Source organism: Diuraphis noxia, unplaced genomic scaffold, assembly GCF_037042655.1.
Source record: "Diuraphis noxia isolate RWA-SAM2 unplaced genomic scaffold, SU_Dnox_SAM2 contig0003, whole genome shotgun sequence".
Taxonomy (NCBI): domain Eukaryota; kingdom Metazoa; phylum Arthropoda; class Insecta; order Hemiptera; family Aphididae; genus Diuraphis; species Diuraphis noxia.
The window spans coordinates 27,240,511-27,263,448 of record NW_028301713.1 but is presented as its reverse complement, the minus strand read 5'-3'; the positions used below and the strand labels follow the sequence as shown (position 1 = coordinate 27,263,448).

Genomic DNA, 22,938 nt, shown 5'->3' with positions numbered 1-22,938 from the left:
TACAACCCGGTGACTTCGCCCGGGAAAAAATTGACAAACAAACAAAAAAAATTCGCTAAATTTGTGTATCTAAGTTTTAGTATACCTACCTCAGATGACCACGTCCACGAACTTGGCCCACCGACATGGACATATCAATATGAAATTATGCCAATATTTTGCGAGTAATTTACGATGATTTGCGAGTATACTTCTAGGATTTGCGAGTAATTTGTACACTATCTACCTGAGAGTGCGCCAACTTCGTGTGGCCTACCTACTTCACCAGCTTTAGTCGAGATTGGTGTCAAAAGCTTGGTTTTAATTTGCGAGTGGCCTCTAAGCTAAGCGGGCGATGAAGTGGGTGGGCCTACTTCAAAACTTTGAAAGGTCATATCTGAAATTAGAGGGACTCGCGAATTCCGGGACCAAGCTCACAAATTAAAACCAAGCTTTTGACACCAATCTCGACTAAAATGGGTGAAGTGTGGATGGGCTACATAAAGTTAGTGTAAAAAGTACTCGCAAATTCTAGAAGTATATACTCGAAAATTCTCGCAAGTTACTGGCAAAATATTGGCATAATTTTCATATCGATATGTCCGTGTCGGCGTGGGCCATGTTCATATAGGTAAGCTTCGATTTTTGAAACACTTCGGGGTAGATAGATTGACAATCGCAAGCCGCTATGTGCATTCAATGGAATTAGCATTTGATTAACACTTTTTTTTTAAATGTGATTCAATAAACTACTTTCATCGTAAACTATTCTGATACCCCTGACAATGATCGCTGAGATTTTCGTGGAAATCGGTCGAGTAGTTTTTTAGTATAAGCTACAAACAAACTATACGTTTTGAGATGATTTAGTTTCGTTTAAATCGAGAACCATGTAATCGCGACGATTTAATGTATGCTTTATTTGCCCAATTAACCAATGCGAACCGTTAATAACCGCCAACAAATAATACTAATTACTATTTTATCCTATATCAATATTGCAATCGACAACCAATCGCAAACAATTGTGGACAAAAAAAAGTTTTCGGTTTCCATCATAGCTGAACGTCAAAATCCTCGTGTGTCTGTGATGACACCTTTTTAAAATTTCGATTTGGCATATAATATATTCTCTTAGTGCACTTTGTTGTACGGTGATACGAAGATACCATGGAAATTGCAGACACGGTCGATTATATTATGTATATTATGTATAGACGTGATTTGGTGAATGTCCCTGACGCACAATTAAATCCCGGAAAAATAGATTAAGGAAATAAAATAGGACAAAACAACAAAGATAAAACGAGCATGCAGGGTAAACAGAACAAAAATATTAAGAAAAGCTCATAAACATTTTTTTTGGGATTTTAAGGACATTATATTTCTTTTAAAGTCAGTAGGTAACGAGTGGTTTATGATACACAAATGACCGGTTAGTTTGATGTTACAAATAATGAAATGTGAAAATATATTTTCAGCATGGAAACCGCAAAATGTAATGACAATAATATCGCAATAACTTATCGGAAACATCACTCAAACATCCCGTATGATGGATGCGCATGCGCACAACGGGCGTGCATTTCGTTTTGGTTATTCGGTTTTCGCGGTGACGTGTACACCAACAGGCAACAATACGATATGGCGACGACGACAACGACAGCAACGACAGCGGAAAATGACATCGCCGTCGTGTCCGCGGCCAGCGAACGGCGCACGATTTCCGATGGCGGATTTATGGGCCGCGTGTTTCCGAGTAAACGCCATGAAATAATATATAATAATAATGAAAAAAAGGGCAAAAACGAAATGCCGTCGTCGTGTACAGGTACATAATAATAATAATAATAATATCGTCGTATACACTGCAGAGACGCCGAACGGCGTGAGCATCATACGGAAGGAAAACCGCGTACTATGTATTATATATTATTATTGTTATTAGAATAAAAAAAAATAAAAAATAAGACCCGGTCGTCGAGAAGGTTGGAGGTATCCTGCAGTGTAATATTGTACATCAATATCGAGAATAGGGCATAAGTAACACTGTCTGTGTGTATATATATATATATATATACAGGTACATTATATGCGAAAACCTATCTATATTCAATGTATATGTATTCTTTGTGTGTGCGGTATAATATGATATATATATATATATATAGTTACGGGAGCCGTATATGCGCAGCTCCACGGCGGAGATCGACGCATAATATAATAATAATATGTTATATTATATTATAATAATATATATTATATTATATACTTGTCGTCGTCGTACACGCCGAGGAAAAGGAAACGCGTGTACCTATATACCACCATCATGTACACGCGTTGTGTATACTCTGTATGTACGTAAAATCATTTCCTTCCATCTTGTTTTTCACGTCATCACGACCTGATCCGGACCGCAGCCTCTCTTGCGATGTATTATTATTATTATGCAGCGACCCACCGGATAGGTTCCAATCCGGGCTACCGGGCTCGACTCGCGGTAGAGATCATATTATGCACACACACACACATATATATATATATATATACATGAATGTGCGTGTGTGTGCATCGCAGTGCACCGTGTACAGTAGGGCCAAGTCTCAGCGTCATCGTGACCAGACGACATCACGGTTGCCGAGCGCTGGTGCACAATAATATATATTGTAATAATGCGTACAGCACTTACGTATTACACACGATATTGCTGCTGTTGACGGAAATGCACCCATACGCAAACAGTATAATACTGCACCTAACCCTGCAGCCTGTTCATAATAATATATGACATTGTACAGCTATAGTATTGTTATATATACATTATACAAGCACTGCAACTACATTATAATATTGTAACGCGACATTAGCATTTATTATTAATGTCGTTTGATTTTCCGTCGTCGAAATCGGAAAATTCAATACATCGATGTGATATGGATATAGGCGTATCTGCAGATACTGCGCGGGATTCGAGTCGATGCACATACGTAGGTACACATATAATAATCATATTATATTATTCGAGTCTGCAAATGCGCGCGCACACAGCTACGGACGGTCTGCTCGCCGTGTGATCATACAAATCTAAATGGAACTTTTTCTTTCAATCTGAATTCGTATATAATATGAATGTCTACAGCAGGCAGGGGCGTATTTTGAAATGTCTCATGGGGAGAGCACAAACAAAAAGTTCAAAATTCAAATAAGCGTAATGGGGCGTCAGAGATATAAAATATCTCATATATCTAAAAATATGATAAACACGATTTAAGATAATTTTATACATAAATCTTAAATAATTGTGTCACCGTGGTGAAAAGTAAGAGAGCGTAAAGAGGCTAATACGACTCTCAATATTAAAAAAAAAGATATAAAATACGTTGAATGGGGGGGGGGGGGCACTCTTAAATACGCCCCTGACAGCAGGCTTGACGAACGAATTGCCCGACTAGCATCAGGTGTTTTTTTAATTTTTATTAATCGATATGAGTTCACAAAATTATCTTTACCTGCCGCACTATACGATATCAGGTGACTAAGCGATGAGGGATATACAGTAAGCGTCCCCAAACGTGGGCAGAGTAGGTGTCTCGGGGAGCCGTTGGGGCTTTTTAACAATTACTTCGGAACATCGACTCGAGGGCATCGCCCTTTTTAGTGGATATATTCGACAGAGGCATGGGCCAAATGCGCCTAAAACAAAATTTATATTTTAGGGTAAATATACCAATTGCTCTGAATACACATTTAAGGGTCATTGTACCAAATGCGCCTCTTATATTTTACGGATAGTGTACCAATAAATTGCGCTTTTTATATTTTACTTAATATATTTCAAATAGAGCATATTTAACAAAATAATTAACAATCAATTCTTATATCAATAAATACAAATCTGGCGAAATTAGCAGAAAAGAATTTTTAAAGATTTTGTGTTATTATTATTATAAAAATGTTTAAATATAAATTATAATATTATTATGTACCTATTAATACTCCCAAAAAATCATTTATGTGTTTATATATATTTTTATTATATTTATAATTACGATTTAATTGTGAATAATTGACGATCAAACGTATGACTGATTAGTGTACCTATTAATTATATAATATTTTTGTTTTAATCATCATGTTATTATTATACCTCGTGGTGACCAAATTAATTATGTTATTGTAACTGCCATGTTATACTTATATATATATTATTTTGTAAACTAACCAAATTATATTATTCTAAATTGTAATGCCGGAAATATATCCACGCTAGCTCTGTTACTAAATATGTAGCTTGGTATAATTTTCAAAAATGTTTAAGTTATATATTGAAATTTGAAATTTTCTGTTTTTTTTTTTAGTTTTATATTCTATAAATGTCAATAAATTGTATTCGTCTGGTCAAAACTTGAAAATTAAAAAACAAGGTTCCCTATAAGTTGATATAATAGCAATATTGAAAAACATAAAAAATACATAGACACGTTTTTTATAAACGTTTAAATTAATTAGGTTAAAATTTTGACAAATTTTTTTTAATTGGAAATTTTCGTTTTAAATTAAAAATGTTTTATACATTTAACTTTTATAGCTAAGAAGTGAAAATTTAAATAACTTAAAAATTGTCGAAAATCTTACGATGTATAGGAATTGATAAAATAACCATCATATGGTGTGATGAAATCGTGAAAATTATGATTTAATAAATAATTAAGTGGGTGAATTTTTTTTAATTTACGCCACATTTAACTAGCATGTCGACCGTTTTTTAGATTTGCTAAAAACCTATTTATCATAAAAATTGAAAATTAGTCCTCGAAATAACGTAAATTATTTGAAAAATAATATAATAAAAATGAAGTCGTTTATTTAAAATTTTTCCTGTTTTTTATGATTTGTTGAAAAACTAGTAGTCCGCAAAAATTGAAAATCAGTCGTACCTAACGTGATCGTACGTCCTTGAGAAATTACCTATGAAGGAAAAACACGCACGCCAAATTCGTTTTCTGCGCGCACACACATCCGCTAATACCTATATATTGGCACGGAGTCACAACTGTCGTTCCTATTACTGCAGTATAATAATACATACAAACACACACGCACATCTATGCTGTAACACACGTCATATGTATGTATATAGGTAACCACTGTGCAGCACATAATAATATTATATGGGGATAATACCTTTAAACAGTCGATACAGTGTTTGTTTTGTTCTCATTTCAAATCTGATATTCTAATTTCCATCTCCCACACGACTCTCTCGCGCCGGTCGTATACACGGCAGCACCAGCAGGTGACACTGACCTCTTAAGCACACACACACATCGGTATAATATTGTATATATGTGTGAACGACCGTTCCTCATCATAGCCGCTCGCCGTTGGTGGCCGATTCCGCGCGCCACTGTGGCTTCCCCGGTCGTATAGTCGAGTGTATATAATATAGAAACTAGATTACTGACCTTAGATATCTGCAGAGCTGCTGCTGTGCGTACAGGGTACTTATATATATATGTATAAAAAAACGTGTATAAATAAAATAAATAATGGTTACCACACGTCGTCGTTGCGAAATGCCATACGTAGGGGCCTATAACTATATAGTATATATATATACCTATTACCGACAGTGCCGAACGGTATATGACGCTGCAGGATCGTTCAAAATATATCGTGTCGAAAAGTCTGGACGATGTTACATCGTCGGTTACGTTCGAATAGATGATAATTATTAATTAGGGCTGGGATTTCGATGCACTTTGCACTGTTTTTTCAAAGCTTACTGCGCGATGCTCGTCTGGTCGCAAATATGGTTTTTATATGTACTTATGATTGAGAATAAGAAAGTTTATTCTGCAGTTTTTAGTTTTTAGGTAATTTTCTTAATTTTTTAGGGCGTTTTGGAGTTTTTGGAAACCAAGTATGGATTTGAAATTTTATTTTAAGATTTTTACACCAACATGGTTTTTATATAAATATAACAGATTATAAGTATAGGTAGGTACTCGTAATTCGAATTATATATTATCGGACAACGCTTGAGTAACCACTACCCGCATTTCCTGTTAAATAATCTTATAAGTCGGTAAAATCGACGTTTTTAGGTCATAAAAGCATTTTTTTTTTAAGGGAATTAAAATCCCAGCCCTAATGATAATAATATATTCAGAGGTATATCAGTGCCTATAGGTATATTATGGTGATACTGAATACTGATACACATTGAGTATTGGCGCCGCACAGCCGTTTTTTGAAAATCAAGAGGGTTGACAATATATTTACGTCACACCTATAATACAGGGCAGGCTATACTTCTAAATTAAAATATGTCATACATGACGTATATATATAAATGCAAGTATCGCGTAAGACGTTTTTGCGTTTCGCCTGTTTGAATCTCTTTACGGGCTTGTTTTAATATATAATTATCTTTATAAATTTATAATGACGACGGTGGTGATATAATATATTACATACAGTGATATCATATTAATTATTACGCGCGCACATCATGACGTTTTTATCGAAACTAGTGAAACAGTGGGCGGGGCTGACGTCTGAAGGTCGGAGAGGGGTGGAGTTGCGTGTTTCTGTACCGCACGGCGATTGCGCTACACCTCGCAAGACACGCATTGTTTTCTAGGCATATAATAGTACATGTCATCTCAATACCACGACCGACGACGACGTCCGTACATTTTCGATTTGCCGTCTAATATTATTGTATCGCATGTCCTCCTGTGCAGCGAAATAGTGAAAGTGTGAAATCATTTCTGCAACGATCCGCGTACACAGTTGTCCATTTCAAAAGAAAAAAAAGAAAAACACCGCTGCAGCGGGTCAGCGAAACGTAAAAAACGCAATGACTGAAAATAATATTCCCATACCAAGTTTCGTCGGTCGACAAGACCGCGCCAGGGAAAAAAAATCGGATCACATATACTTACTATATACCCGAACATGGTCACTGGTCAGGACACTGAATAATAATAACTAGGCAACGCATTTTTTCGGAAAGTCCGAATACGTTGCTTTCCAAACACAAAATTAATTTCATACATCAAGGAATTAAAAAAATGTAATTTTAATTATGTATTTTTTTTACATTTTAACTTTTAAGACTTTATTACATTTTTAGTGCATTTTATATGTTTTTATATAGGAATAGATCAAATTCGATAAAAATATATGCACATTCATTCTCAAAAATAAAAATAAATATTTATTATGTTTTTGCCGATTAGATAAACCAAGACGAAATTATTTTTGACACGTTAATTTTTAATTTTTAAATTTTTTTACGTAGGTAGAAGTAGGTACAATAGGTACATACATACAAGTTTAACATATTATAGTTTTTATTGTATTTAAATATTTTTTATTAGATAAATTTTTCAAAATATTGTGTTTTTTATAAGTTTTAAGTTCGAAATTGTGTTTTTATTGAATTTAAGTACATTTTAAAAGTTTTTTAGGGAATTTTTTTAGTGCATTTTTTTAAGGCATTAAAGTCCGTTTCCTAAATTAATAACACTACGATATTGTGATTATATTATTATATACATATATAGGGAAGCTCGTATATAATATGCCTACAACGAGGAGCACGGACGGGGCTTGTAAAAATAAATATTATAAACATACCTCACGTGTCATCGTTTCGTTGAACTCTGTGACCCCGAATTAGAAGCGCATCACACATACATATATCCATATACCCGAGATCTTTATCTTTTTTTCTCCTCCAAACATTTATTTTTTTATCTGGTACTTACCTATTTATCCATATTATACGACGACGGGTATTAATATTGACCCACGGTGTCTCTTACACACGGCATAGTGCCTACACTACCGCATGTCGTCGTATATATCATATATTGTGTGTATAGTGTAATATTATAGGTATATATATATATATATATATGCACGCGAGTTTGATTATTATTATTATTTATGACAGCGGTCCGCCTATAGGTGTAAATATTATTATCAATATTTTACCTATTGTGCACGCGCCCAACGATCAAATATGTACCTTTAATTATATATGCCTGCCCGCGCAAATCGGTCGATTGTCATCACTGCTAGCTGTCTCTATCGCCATCGCCCTCGCCGTGTATATGTTATGCTAAAAACCGCCGACGAATTTGTCTTAGGCATACTAAACGACGGGCGTGGCCAACTTTGATAGACTTTTATAGACCAAAAAAACAACAAAACGTTGTCAAAAAAAAAAAAAGATGCTACGTTATGTATATAAGCGTGCGTTACACTTCTTTCATTGATTTTATTTTGGAAATTAATAAGTATTATATACAGCATTAACATTTAATCTCACAGTTTCACACGCGTTTACAGGACATATATATATATGTATTATTTGACTTTAATACTTTGGTTATTGTGTTCGCTTAATCATTCAATATGAGACGTTTGTATATGCATATACTTGCAATTGATTTGATTATTTCACGAATTCTGACGCGTATATGATGACAATGATAATCTTAAGCTACCCTCAGAATGCATATCAGTCGAACGTGGACGGTACTTACTTTCGGTTTGCAATAATAAATAGGAATAATAGGAGTTAATTCGGGATATCCATCAGATTACGTGTTACGTATACAATGTATACTTATGTACAGGTATATAGTTACTCGGCATCTGCGTACAATCTCGTTGTTCACGTATAGCTATATTTATTGCATTTTTCCAAATCTAATTTTTATGTCTGTGGGTCGAACAAAGAGATGCACAAATTTACGAAAAAACATAAACTATTTCAAAATCCAAAAGTTCGAAAAAAATGGCGAAAGGGAGTGGCGATCGACCTATATAGCTGTTAGCCACCCCTGCCATGTGCCACCTCTCCGCACGTAAACTTTATTACATACAGACGCTATATATGCCATAGGTACGCCACAATAACCCCGTGCCCACACATTTATGCGAACCGACGAAACGAAAAAATGGGTTCATTAAAACCAAAGCGCGCGTGGTATGCGCGCTCGCCGCTCAGCATAATAATACATATACCTATAGGTATACACGCATTATATTATTATTTAATATTATACTTATATATAATATTATATCGGAATTGCAGCAAAAAAACGGGAATAAAATAACGAAACAAAGGGAAACGTTCACTTCATTGTTCTTGTATTCTTAACCCTGCAGAGATCTCGGTGTACAGATGACCTATTCCGTGTATTATGAGACCTCCGTGCCGGAGAATATAAGCGCATATAAGTTTTATCTAGTCTGGTGCACCATCACCGTTGCGCGGCGCAGTGCTCTCGACTAATGCGCTTCTTCTTATGCAAGGATATGGGTGTGTGTCTGTGTGTGTGTGTGTGGTGTGTATACATATACATAAACGTTGACCCATAAATAACCGGCAGACCTCTATTGTCAACGCTACCGTTTTTCTAAAGGGAGAGAGTGAGAGAGAAGGATGGATGGACGGAAAAAAGAAATAAGGTCTTATAAACACACACTTGAGAGTTTATATATACCTATACAAATATTATTTATTTTATGTAATATATAATATTATATTTATATAGCGCCAGTACAATGGAACAGTCGAGCGCGCAATATACACACACTTGCAGCATATTATACGAATACGGCATACGATGATGTACAGCAATAATTGTACGTAAAAAATAATAAAACAGACAATAATATAATATAATGTAATATTATATATGCATGTGACGATTAACCGGAGACATATATTTACGACCGCAAAATCCCTGCACAATCTTCTGCCGTCAGAGTATTCACTTTTCGCACGCGTCCTCGACCTCGACCTCCTCCTCCTGCTGCTGCTGCAGTATTCGGGTATCCATGAGATACGTGGCCGTGGTCAGATAACCCGTGTGGCCGCGAGGGGACGACGAAGGGATGCAAGCCAAAAATTTCTTGTCATTACTCGGTTCTTCGGTTGTATTCTGTGGAGAAAAAAAATTTCGCGTTTTTAAACACATGTTATTATAGATAGGTCTGTACTCCTGTCTCCTACATGCAAATATTATATTAACAATTTGATGGAGAGAATTTTCGCGGCAAAATATTACATAGCTCTTCATCGATCGTATATATTTGATGTACCTATATCTGACGAAATGGACATCGAGCCAATATTAATATAAATAGGCAAAGGTTATACCTGAACACATAAGTAGGTATCATAAGTATCACTGCAAATTATTAAAAGTACGTCTTATAAAATATATAAACAATCTATTAAATTATGGTTGTTAAATAATAATAGTGACCTACACTCTATGTATTAATATATCAATGTACCTATATAATGTAGTCTATTTATTTATTTATCTATTCTATTTGTATGTACTTTTTTATATGTTATTTATATTTTGAATACAATTTATGCTTTTATTACTATAGTTGTACAGATATGTCTATTTAGGCTTTTGAATTATAGTCAGACAGTGGCGTAGCCATAAATCTCTCAAGGGAGGGGCCCACCAGATATAACACCAAAATCATACGTTTTATTATATTATATTTTATATTTAATTAAGATTAAGACAATTAAAGTACTTATATTAAAGCATGACGTACAATTTAAGTAATGTCTATTATTTGTGTGCGGTATCGAACGGTTCCAGAGAAACAGTCTAGTCTAGAATCTAGATACAATAATCCATTATCGATTTTATCTTTTGCTATTTATATTTTACTGGGTATCGCAAAATAATGCGAATTAATTTACCATTTTTATTTTGGTTTTCATATCAAATCATTATTTAATCATACATTATAAAGTATTAAAGTATAATACAAGTGTCGATTACTGAGTAGTATTGTGTTATACTATTATAATATGTAAATATGTACTACACGGGCCAAGGGGGGGCCGGGCCCCTATGGGCCCCTCCCTAAATACGCCACTGTAGTCAGATATGACGCAATTTTTTACAAAATATCTAAAATGTTATAAAATTATGAATATATACTAACTTAGCTCTTAATAGTACTCCATCATCACCGATAAGAGGTTATCCTCAGTGGTGAGATGGGCCATCTAACCAAATTATGTATATAATCAATGATTACTTATTGAAATTGTATTTTTCGTTTGGCCAATAAATATTATTATTATTATACTTAACCCGCGAAGGCTTTTTTTCCGGGACACTATTATCTACGTATACAGTGGCTTTGAAGCTGAGAAAACATTTATTTTGGTCATTTTTGGTGGTCCCTCTACATATGTGTACACCAGGGGCGGTCAACATCAATAATAATACGCTCGCGGGCCACATGGCCAAAGTATTTGTAAGTACCTATACATTTCACAATTCTATGTTACGGGCAAAAGTCGAAATCGGGCAAACGTCAGAAATGCCCGGTAAAAACGCGAACTGCCCACAATCCTCGGGCAAAATGTCATATTTCGGCTTTTGACCGGGAAAATCTAGTTATGACCAACCTCATTTGGGCAAAAATTTTTTATCGTACGATTTTATTACGATTATAAATGCGTATTTTATGTGTAGCAACAAATAAACCAAAAAAATATTATTTTATTATTATTAGTGTATCAGACTAGTAACTAGTATCATTATATTTAATATTATATTCAATTATATTTTTACATTTTATGATAATTATTTATTTATATTAGTGAAGTTATTTAAGACGCTACGGGTTTGCTCAAATGAAGTTTAATATTTAAATGTATTAATTTTTTTAATTCTTTATTTTAACATTATAAGAGTACCTAATATTATTATTTGTTAATTTTTATACGAGAACTTAATAACATCATTATATTTTTATTATTATTTAAGTGTATTCAATTATATATTTTATATTATTTATGATTATTTATTGGTTTTGTCCTTACGATAAAAATCAGTATACAGTTTTGCCCAAATGTGGTTGGTCATAACTATATAGGTTTGCCCGGTCAAAAGCTGAAATATGACATTTTGCCCAAGGATTGTGGGCAGTTCGCGTTTTGAGCGGGCATTTTTGAGGTTTGCCCGACTTCGACTTTTGCCCGTAACATATATATATTTACTATATATTTTTGTTTACTAATCTGTATTCTATATTAGGCTAATAATATCTATATAATAAAAACAGTTTTTCTATAAATCTATGCGAAAAAATTAAAATTTAGATTTTTCTAAATAAGATTCGAGCCACAAATTGGCTACCTCTGATATATACCTATATACAGCGGAACTTTTATGTACTTTTCTCAATATTTTGTATTTATGTAGAGTCTACATTGTAGACAGTTAGAAAACGAATCTTGAGAATTTTTTAAGTAGGTTCGATCTATCTACATGATAACTAAAAATACAATTATTATTCTAAGCACCTACCCACCTACCCGCCCAACCACCACAAAAACAATTGTATGGTTCTTTTTTTTTTTTAAGCAACTAGGCTGCAACGTTTAGTTTTACCATACAATATTATATTATACCTATACCTGCCTACCTACTGATTATTGGCTTTTCGACGTAAACGTATATATATATATATAAAAAAGGCTCTGCAACCGAACGCGCGTAATTGTAATTTATTTGAGTTCATCAAGGACGCAACACTATATTATATACGCTATACTATCATAAACTCGACTCCGTAAAAAATTCAAGAGCGCGCTTTATAAACACGTATTATATCTGACAAAAATCTATATGGCGTGTACATACATTATGAGTGCGCGCGCGTCCTTGGGATATACGAAACAGCGTGGAAAGTCAAAATAAGTAGCTAAAAAAGGTATGCAATTTTCAATAGGATCGGATGGAAAAACCTTGAAACGAATAGCGTATAGTACCTACTACAGAGCATAATATATTATATTCAGAATAATCTCATCGCATCACGTTTAAGAATATTACCATATCGTAATTATACTCATTTATTGCTAAACTATTACAAGCGGGCGCTTATACCCTTGTACCTTATTATATAATAATATATACATTGGTATATTTTATATGTATACATCTCTATTATTAAAGTATATATTATATACCTATTCAGGCTATATTCACGTGAAACCCAAGTTTAAAATTAATTCCTATAGCAGTGCAATTGCAGTCGGGCTTATATAATTCGTAATAATATTATTACCTATTTACTGATTTATTATTACGAGTATAATATGATATATACCTACCATCGTGTGAGACACCGCTATAAGTACATTACATATTATCTACTTGAAGAATTTTCGCGCACAACTACTGAGTATACTCACAATAATTTATATTGTGATTAGAATTAGGTATTGAAAAACCAGAGAATACCAAATAAATGTTATACACTCGAGTATTTCGCAAGACATGAACATTTTTCGGTGCAATTTTTTATTTCTGGTATACTACAAACTATATTAGCGTTTTAAATCAGCTTTTATGTGCGTTATAAGGTCATAATTGACTTTAAACGACGAATCTTAATTTGGAAAGAAAATATAACCACCACAGTCGGGAAATCGGAAACAACAAAAATAACTTTAAACCGTTTTAGTTTTAACATAATATCCTATAGGCACATAATATATAAAGCATACCAACACATAACTAACACGAAGCGGATACAAAAACTGTGATTTTATACATAATAATGTATACGTATAAAACAATAGTTCACTGACATTTTTAAACAATAGAAATCGGTCGAAATAATTCAATAGATTTTTGTTCTTCTTAAGATTATAAATTACAATGTTTAAATTACGATAGCTCGACGTAATGATCTATACGCTATGGGTATACCTATATATACATCACATATACTCGTTGTAACTTGTAGTTAGTTTTTATAACGAAAGAATGATTAAAATACGAAATAAACGTCATTGTATTACTGTACACGCGATACACAGGTATTACGCGCCTGCACCATTGATTATTATTTCTTTTGTCTTCATAATTGAATCATTAAAAAATATAAGTAGGTATATATGAAAAAAAAAAAAAAACGAAACATAAATTGATTATTTGGACGGTTTGCGTACAATACACGTTTATACGGTTTACCAAAAACAATGTAAGGATATTATTGAAAACGACTACTATTAGTATTTTATGTTGTACCGTATAATGCCATCCGCTTGGACGGCCGTCAATTGATGACGGTTTTTAATGTATAATAACGGTAAATGCGTATTTGGTGATTACCAAAGTACGTCACAAACTTGTTGCCTATATAATTTATTATATTGTTATCGAATGAATACTTATTGTATCTCAGTAAAGTGGTACTGATGACACGTTAAAAACAATAATTACTCGATCGGATTTAGAAAATATTTCCAATATACGCGCTGAGTGCATTACTCTATAGAGATAATGACCTATTGAATTTTTATTTTTTTTTGGTAATACATTAATCTTTTCATAAAAAAAAAAACATTGTCTTCCTCATACATTTATAATAATATGCCGAGTAAAGTTTTTTGGAATGCATAAACTCCAATAATTATTTAGAAATATATACGTGGGTATAATATTGTAGGTATATACTATATACTGAAGGATATATAATATGTTTAAAGAAGAGTAAAATGTCAAATGTGACGTTGTCTGAGACCGCTAAAAATTTCATTCCGCTATGAGCAAATATACGCACAAACTAAATGCAGTTTACCTATACATGATGTCTGATAGTTAAATAGTGCAATATATTATAGACTATAATTTATAGTGTATTATTACCACTATTACCTAAAACACATTTACGTTCCTATAAATGATAATGTATTAATATAACAAAATATTGGAAAAAAAAGTTTTCTTTTTAAATATCAGTCTAAAATATTTAACTTTTTACTGTATACCATTTATTATATGCGGCTTTATAATATATAAATATTTATTATATATATATATATATATATATATAATATATATATATATATAATATATATATACATGTATACATATAAATATATTATTATATACTTGAATTATCGATAAGAAAAAATCTCAATATGGCCTATTGTACGTGGTTTTTTCGCTGTATATATCACATACCTATATTATAATACGTGTATAATTTATAAATATAAGTTTTGTAATATAGGATTATATCGTCCAACGATTAACAAATATATACTCGATCACACTCAGACAGATATATTATATATCTATATATGATGATATACATACAAAATGCCGCAGGTCCGTGTACTAGCGAGAGCGAAAGATATACGTGCGAGGTATATAATGTCAAAACCAAAAACTGGGCGGTAATAGATCGCGACGAGGATCGCGCTCGCGTTGTTATACGATTTATCGTATTTGTACGGTGTATTACTGACATCGGGACACAGCGCGCGCGCGCGAGAGAGAGTTATCCGGTCGTAGCTGCTATATAATAATTATAATAATAATAATATAATTATCGTATATATATATGATATATACTATAATATAGTACCATGTGATGATGTTAACGCCGATATAAGAAATACCAGTTGGCAGTTAAAACTATAAAAGAAAAAATTCAACAGCATGCGTCTGGGATCGATATAGAAATGTGTGTATATTGCCGAGAGACTTTAACGCACTGACACATACACTATTTTCGCCTCGTGCGACCGCGGCTATTTTTGGTCCGTTACAGTCAGCTACAGTAGTGGCCGCGGGGAGGTGAGCTCACGGTTTCCTCAATATTTTTCGCACGATCAACTCACCGCAGCTATATATAGGAGGGTAGGCGCGAGGGAATAAGTACCGAAGTATACGAATGGTATATGCTACGGTGCGTGAAACTATAATCGAATTCCGAAAAGAATTTGACTCGCAATCTTCGAGGAGATAAGTTCAAAATCCGATTGTGCGTATCAAACTATAATGTCGTGAGAACAGAACAGTATTATAAATTACTACATAGTTTTTAAAATCAAAACAAATCTGCGGATTAGATTTCGAATCCGGTTTGCGTTCACACGAGGGATGAACCGCCGACAAGTGGTTGCAATTTTAGAAGGGTAGGTACTGCACAATTCAATTTTACCGTTTATATATCGCAAGTCAATATCTATATATAGACTATATAGCTTATAACAATGATATCATAATTTCAACCCTATTATATATAGTCGTCTTTGCATAGAAATCGATGTCCTTATGACGCACCACAGTACCCCTCCCTCAACTATATCACCACCACTAACCAAGGTCACAACCATAAATTACACATACAATATAGCGTCGAATAAATATATATATATATATATATAGTCGACTGGATTATTATAAGAACAATTAGCCACAGTATATAAAATAATATACGATATTATAACGTCAGACCATACACTGCAGCTAGCTGTATAGCTGGTGATATGATGGCCGCTGCCATCACGTCGGACGCATAGGAATCTCAACAATTCCCCATATAGGCTCCGGCAGAGAAACAAAAACGAGGTGGTCCCGATAAAAAATTATAACGTTTGACGTGGACCAGTTCTGCTGTGCGCGTACGTGTATTTGTCGAAAACAAATTACTCGCGCGACCGGTCCGGCGCATATATAGGCACATATTATATATGTATTAAACATATATATATATAGGTACCGGTTCCGTCGTGTGCCCGTGTGTGTACGCCCTCGCTTTGCGTAAGTGTATGTGTGCACCTATTTTGTTTTCCTATCCTTGTATATTATATATATATATATATATTATTTCGTCGTCATAATATCTATTCTGCTGACGATGATCGTCTATACGTTATATATAGGTATACATCTCGATATAATATCATTATCGACCATCAAGTATTGAACATTATATAAACATATATATACGCACGCTATAAGCTTATACTTTTCATAATAATAATGATATTTATATGCATATGTTTATATGTATAGAGTGAGAGAGTTGCAGGAGATAAATATTATACTATTGCAAGTCGCACGTGCGAGCGAATTATAAATAGGTACTTTAGACATACCTATATATCGACATGTCGTATTTATATTATAATATTATATGTAATGCACACCTGCGGTCCCGAAGCGGACGGCGGTCTACTGGCAGTGGCGAACGTGGTCACGGTCCTGTTCAGCACTTGATATTCTTTTTCCAGACACTCGACCGTCTTCAGTTGGACGAAACCATGGTCCAGCAGCGTCTGACACGTGCGCATCACTTGTTCAATGCATGGCGAAAACGTGCAAATCCTCCCACCACCTGCAGAGGGTCAAAAATCACAAACTTTAAATAATTCGTATTGGTACCTTCATATATAAGTAGTAATCAACCTATATATACTAAATATTTTAAACATAAACGAATATCAGCTATAGTTGCAAACGTTTTCAACTATGGACTATTATAGTGTGAAATGAAAGCATAATAATAATAATGACCAGCTGTGATGAAGTTATATATTTGATGAATACAACGGCGGTTAAGTATTTTATTAGCCTGAACGAAACCATTGACGAATACGGTACGGTGAAAAAGGGATGTACACATAGGTATATCATTATAGTCATGCTTCTTAATGATTTTGCAAATGGTCATTAAAATTTGTACCAAACTACCATAAACATACCATACTGTGTCCGCCATACCGATCGGATTAATAAACAAAGCGATAACATTTTCGAATTTCTTTTGAAGTTTACTTGAGAATGACAATCCCAATTTTCATTTTAATACTTTTTAAAATCACCTAAAATACATAAACAATAAGACATTTTTGAAATATACGCTTGCAAAAAATGCATATAATATGCATTTATAAACGCTACAACCGATCGATTAGTATCAATATATTCTATAATATCCGCGTGAACTTAGCGGAGTAATATCAACTTTAAAAATCATCCAAAAAAATGTGTTGATTATTATTGGATTTATCGTAATGGTTGTTCAGTTATTAGAGTTATTTTTTTTTAATACAACCAATATTAATTTTCTTTTACCTACTAAATTCACGCGACAGATTGATTATTTTTAAACATTATTTTTTTCAATTAATTTATTTTGTTCAAAGTCTACGAAATCTTATTTACACTCAGGAACTACATATAGGTATTTATAATACCCGGTACATCATCGATCATAATTTATATAACAGTAATAACTAAATAAGTATAATAACGATTACAATAATATTACATCCTATAACAGTAAAATATTTCTTTTTATGTCTGTGTTTACCGTCATAGCGTGCGTATAATTTGTATATTTTATATTTATTTTCAAACACGACTTATACCATCTTATAACTCATCACAAGCTTGAATAGTAGGTACCTGTATATTAATTATATAATACGATATGTTTGACAAAATCTGTGGTAATAGGTTTACCAACATGTTTATTTAGTTGTGAGTTCTATACGAATAGCGAATGATGATAATATATGATGATGTATGTGGATAATACGAGTATACAGAGTGATCTGTTTAACATTACTCATAATTTCACGATACCCTAACGTTTTTGAAAATATTTATTTACATAATCTCAAGTCGTCACAAAACTAGATTTATGAAAAATCATTTTTTATTACAATTTTTTATGGTTATTATTTTTTAAACTTACTATTTATAGTAAATAAGATATTTGGAAATATCTCATCAGTTTTTTTTTACTGATGGAAAATAAGTAATAAATCCAATTTTTTTTTTATAAAATCGATGTTACGGAGCATTATAGGTTCCTATATTTAACGCAATGATGAAAATCATTAGGTACAAATAATACACCCAGCAGCCTATCACTAAAAGTAAAACAGCAGGTAACAAATTAACAATAATGCTAGACTTAACAGTGGGAAATATTTTATAAGTATAATCGATAATAATTCCTAACAAACATTTTCAGATTCTTGAATATTCAGAATATTTGCAACCTACTCATAACTCCTTAAAGTTATGTACCCCGCGGTTAATAATCGTTTATTAATTTATCATTTATGATTTATTGAAATAAATTATATTATTAAAATATAATCAGAGGCGTATTTAGGCACAGGCCCTATAGGCCAGGGCCTAGAGCGGCAACATTGAAGGGCGGCAAATTTCAACGATTTTTTTCACAAAATTATAAAAAGTATTTTTCATTTGATGAAATCAAATTCAACTAATTTTTGTTCGCTCAAAATTAATCATCTTTCAGTCCGAACATGCACATAGATAACAAAACACGCGCATTCGATGCGGGTTCGATTTCTTATAATAAAAACAGAATTTTATTGTATGTACCTAGTAATTAATTTGAAAATTAAATTGTAGCAAGGATGAGGGGGGGGAGGAAGGCGGCGAATTGGAAAGTGCCTATAGGCGGAAAAGCCTTAAATACGCCACTGAATATAATGTATACACAATTTTTGTTCTATTCTGCATAACACCAAGTACCTAATGAAAATTTGAAATTTCGTTTTAAACTCCAATTTTTACATACAAGTTAGGTTTATTTAACTGATCCCTTCCAGCCAAGATAAAAGTTCTGTAAACAATAAATCCAATATCAATCTAATGAAATATGTTTTTAGAACTGTTTATACTTGCAACGATGTTAGTGTTTGTATAGAATAATATGTGAAATATATTTAATGTAATCATGCATTACCTGCAATGATGTATATAGTTATATATGCATATAATATTTTGTATAACTCTACCATATACGCCTATAAATTGAATTAGCCGCATACTCTGCAAACGAAGTCTGCGCACGCCTATGCTTCTTAGGGAGGTGGAGCTCTATAAGGGATAAAAAAAAAACCTGTACTAACTACACGAAGCACAAACGGTTTTGGGTCCGAGCCTACAATTTGTGATGGAGGATGATACTGGAGACATCATGATATGCAAGAATCATAAATATTCTTAAAAACCGATAATTATAAGATATTTCGTAGTTTTGTTGATTTTATAATTAGAAAGAACAGAAAACTGTTATATAACAGAGTGGGCGAATCATGGCACGTGAAAAATTAAAATTATAAAAACTACGCTATTTATAAAATTATAATAATCTCATGTAGAATGTATTATGTTACTATATTATAAATACAGTTACATTGTACTATTTGGTATTTACGACTTTGGGAACGTGAACATTTTCAAAACCTTGATTGAGAAAATGTAGAGCTCGACCCAAAAAAATGTCACCACACCTATTATATAGAGTCAGGGTATAACAGAAAGACCTGACAAAAAAATAAAAATATGTCAATATTATAAACGTATGAAAAAAATTGTTAATATTATATGGTAAATAAATAATTTAAGAAATAGGTATAGGTATAGGTGTACTCATGCCAGCAAATTCTCAAAAATCTTATTTTTAAAAAAGTTATTACGTTCCAAATTAATTTAACACAAAAAATATTGAATTTTAAAAAAATTCTAAAAAAACAACTAATTGGCTTAGATAAATATTTTTACCATAAAAATTGTTTTTATAATCAGATTCACAAATAGGCTATTTCGAATTTATCCAAAAAAAAAATTAAATTAAATTGAATTTATTTTTTATTTTTAGTGCAAAAGTAGTATAAAAACTATTAATATGAACAAAAGTTTTTCCAAAAATCAGTCTAATCTATTACACATATTGTATATAGGTATATCATAACAACTATTGAGTTACTCGACCGTTTTTGCAAACAGAGCATTATCGTTGACTTATTGCGATACAATTTAAAGACACAGGTCACCATCAAAAGTATAATAACTTATTATTATATCAATTTTTGTGGTTGTTTTATTGCATTCTCAATTGGTCGTATAAAAATACGTATACAATTTACGAGCTACATATATAGTTACGATTTTCACCGTGTTCTATGATATTATAGAAAAGTATTTTAGACGAATAACTCGAATTATTTATACATAAGTCATAAGTTCATAACAATACAATGCCCTATAAATGGCGATACAGAAGATTTCGATTGCGAACGGAGCACGACGAATATTTAATATTATAATATTACCGCTGCAGCGTTCAAAATTTCAAAACGAGAAAACGTGCATGTGATACGATTACGTTCATCATCTTCCGTCGATCCGATGAGTTTAAGACTGAAGTTTTTCTCCGATATTTTTTTAAATATAATATGCATATCATGTATATAAACTGTACTATACATAGACCCCCTATATGCTCCACAGGCGATAGACTTATGGATAAACGAAAAAAATATAGAGAAATACAATATTATATTTTATGCGTGACGACGTGGGTCGTGAATTATGTAGACTATTATTTTGATCCGAATAGTCGACACAACTCGTATGAAAAAGTTTTTTAAAAAAAACCATGTGAACACAGAGGTTACCTCTACATAGAGATACCTGTATAGCTTAACAAACAGAAGTCGTACAATATGTATATAATATTTCTTTTTAACGGCGTGCACGCTATAATATATTAATAAATATATATATTATAATACATAATAGTAGAATTTCCAATATTGTGGGAGGATTTTTATTTGTGTGTAATATATAATATGGGGTACACCGTCGGTGAAAGTCATGATTAATGTTGCGTTTATAGGAAAGTGCATATTAAATCATATTATTGTATGAATGCACACACACACACATATATCCGTATAATGCGTTATTACGTGATTTATTTTGCAGTTTTCTTCGCGTCTAGTGTTTGATGATTTAAATATTTCCTTGAATACAATATAATGATCTGATAATCGTGAAGGGTTATACTGTACGTCGACGAATTTATATACTCTGTGTAAATAAGTAAATAACAAACAAGACTTTTGTTGAAAATATACCTTTTAATGATTTTTTAGTCATTAACAATTGATTTACATACTTAACAATAGGAAAAAAGAAGAAACTAAAATTGCTTGTGTATACAAAAATTATCTTTTATTAATTTAAAAAATTTATAATCAATTACAAAATTCAAATATTATAACAATTGAACGAACAGTTACAAATGTATAAAATTACATAGGTACATGTTTCAAATAAAAAAAAAATGAACATACAGTTTTGAAAAAATATTTTATAACTGACAAAAAATAGAGCAAAGTTGCTATTATCATAGGGAAAAATTGAAGATATAATATGAATAATTTTTTTTTTAATTAGCACAAAATGGCTATATTATTACATTTTTACAAGTAAAAGATTTTCAAAGTCAAAAAAATAGCACAAAATGACTATAATTTAAATGCTGCAAGATTTAGCCGATTGAAGGGTGGGGGGGGAGACAAACAACATAAAAGAAGGGGATAAACAACAAAAAAATATACACAAAAAAATATACACAAAAAAAAAGTTATAAAATTAAATGAAAAAAAAAAAAATACGTCAGTCAGGAGACACAAAAACAAGGAGGGAAGGATACGAGATGGCGATTGGGTGCGGATTTGTAACAGTTTTGGCCACTGGTCACCTCCACAACATTTCACGACCGTTCCCACGGGTAGACGAGTGTCACGGGCGCGTTTGCTCGGACGCGTGACGACCTTGCCCAGCCGGCGAGGCCAGACCGAGACGGCCGCGGGATCGATGGTCGACGGCGACAAGCAACGGCGGCTAGTGCGCGATGTTAGCGCTTTGATGGTCGACGACGAGACGACTCTAGCGACAGACTTGCGGCGGATACCGTTGGACACGAAGCGAGAGAATCGAGATTTGGCGCATGCGGAATGGACGGTGATCGCTATACGGACAACCGACCCGGCCGATGTGGGTTTACCGCGGGACGAAAAGGCGAGAGCCATCGGACCGCCGCACGAGCGACGTGCCACGATCCTCGACAATCGGTAATTTTCGTGCTGGCGTCGTCCTTTCAGCCGCGTCTTTGTCCTGCAATGACCGTCGCCACGAAGTCGCACGCCACCGGACCCTGAAACGTTCATAGTTTCCTCGGGTCCGGTGCCGCTGACGTCCGTGTTCCTAGCGCATAAATCTCTATACCACTTACCCCGTGCCA

At 33.0% G+C, this 22,938-nt stretch overlaps 1 protein-coding gene across 1 annotated transcript in view; it reads right to left on the bottom strand.

Moving 5' to 3' along the window:
* Nucleotides 1-9,495: 9,495 nt before the first annotated feature.
* The window catches only part of Trmt61 (tRNA methyltransferase 61), a 41,149-nt gene continuing 27,706 nt past the window's right edge, over nt 9,496-22,938 (bottom strand). Inside the window, exons 5-6 of the mRNA XM_015512448.2 lie at nt 17,006-17,193; nt 9,496-9,947 (exon numbers count right to left, since the gene is read on the bottom strand). Of these exons, the coding sequence (XP_015367934.1) occupies nt 9,777-9,947; nt 17,006-17,193 (359 nt within the window). The 3' untranslated portion in view covers nt 9,496-9,776. The remainder of the gene's footprint in view (nt 9,948-17,005; nt 17,194-22,938) is intronic.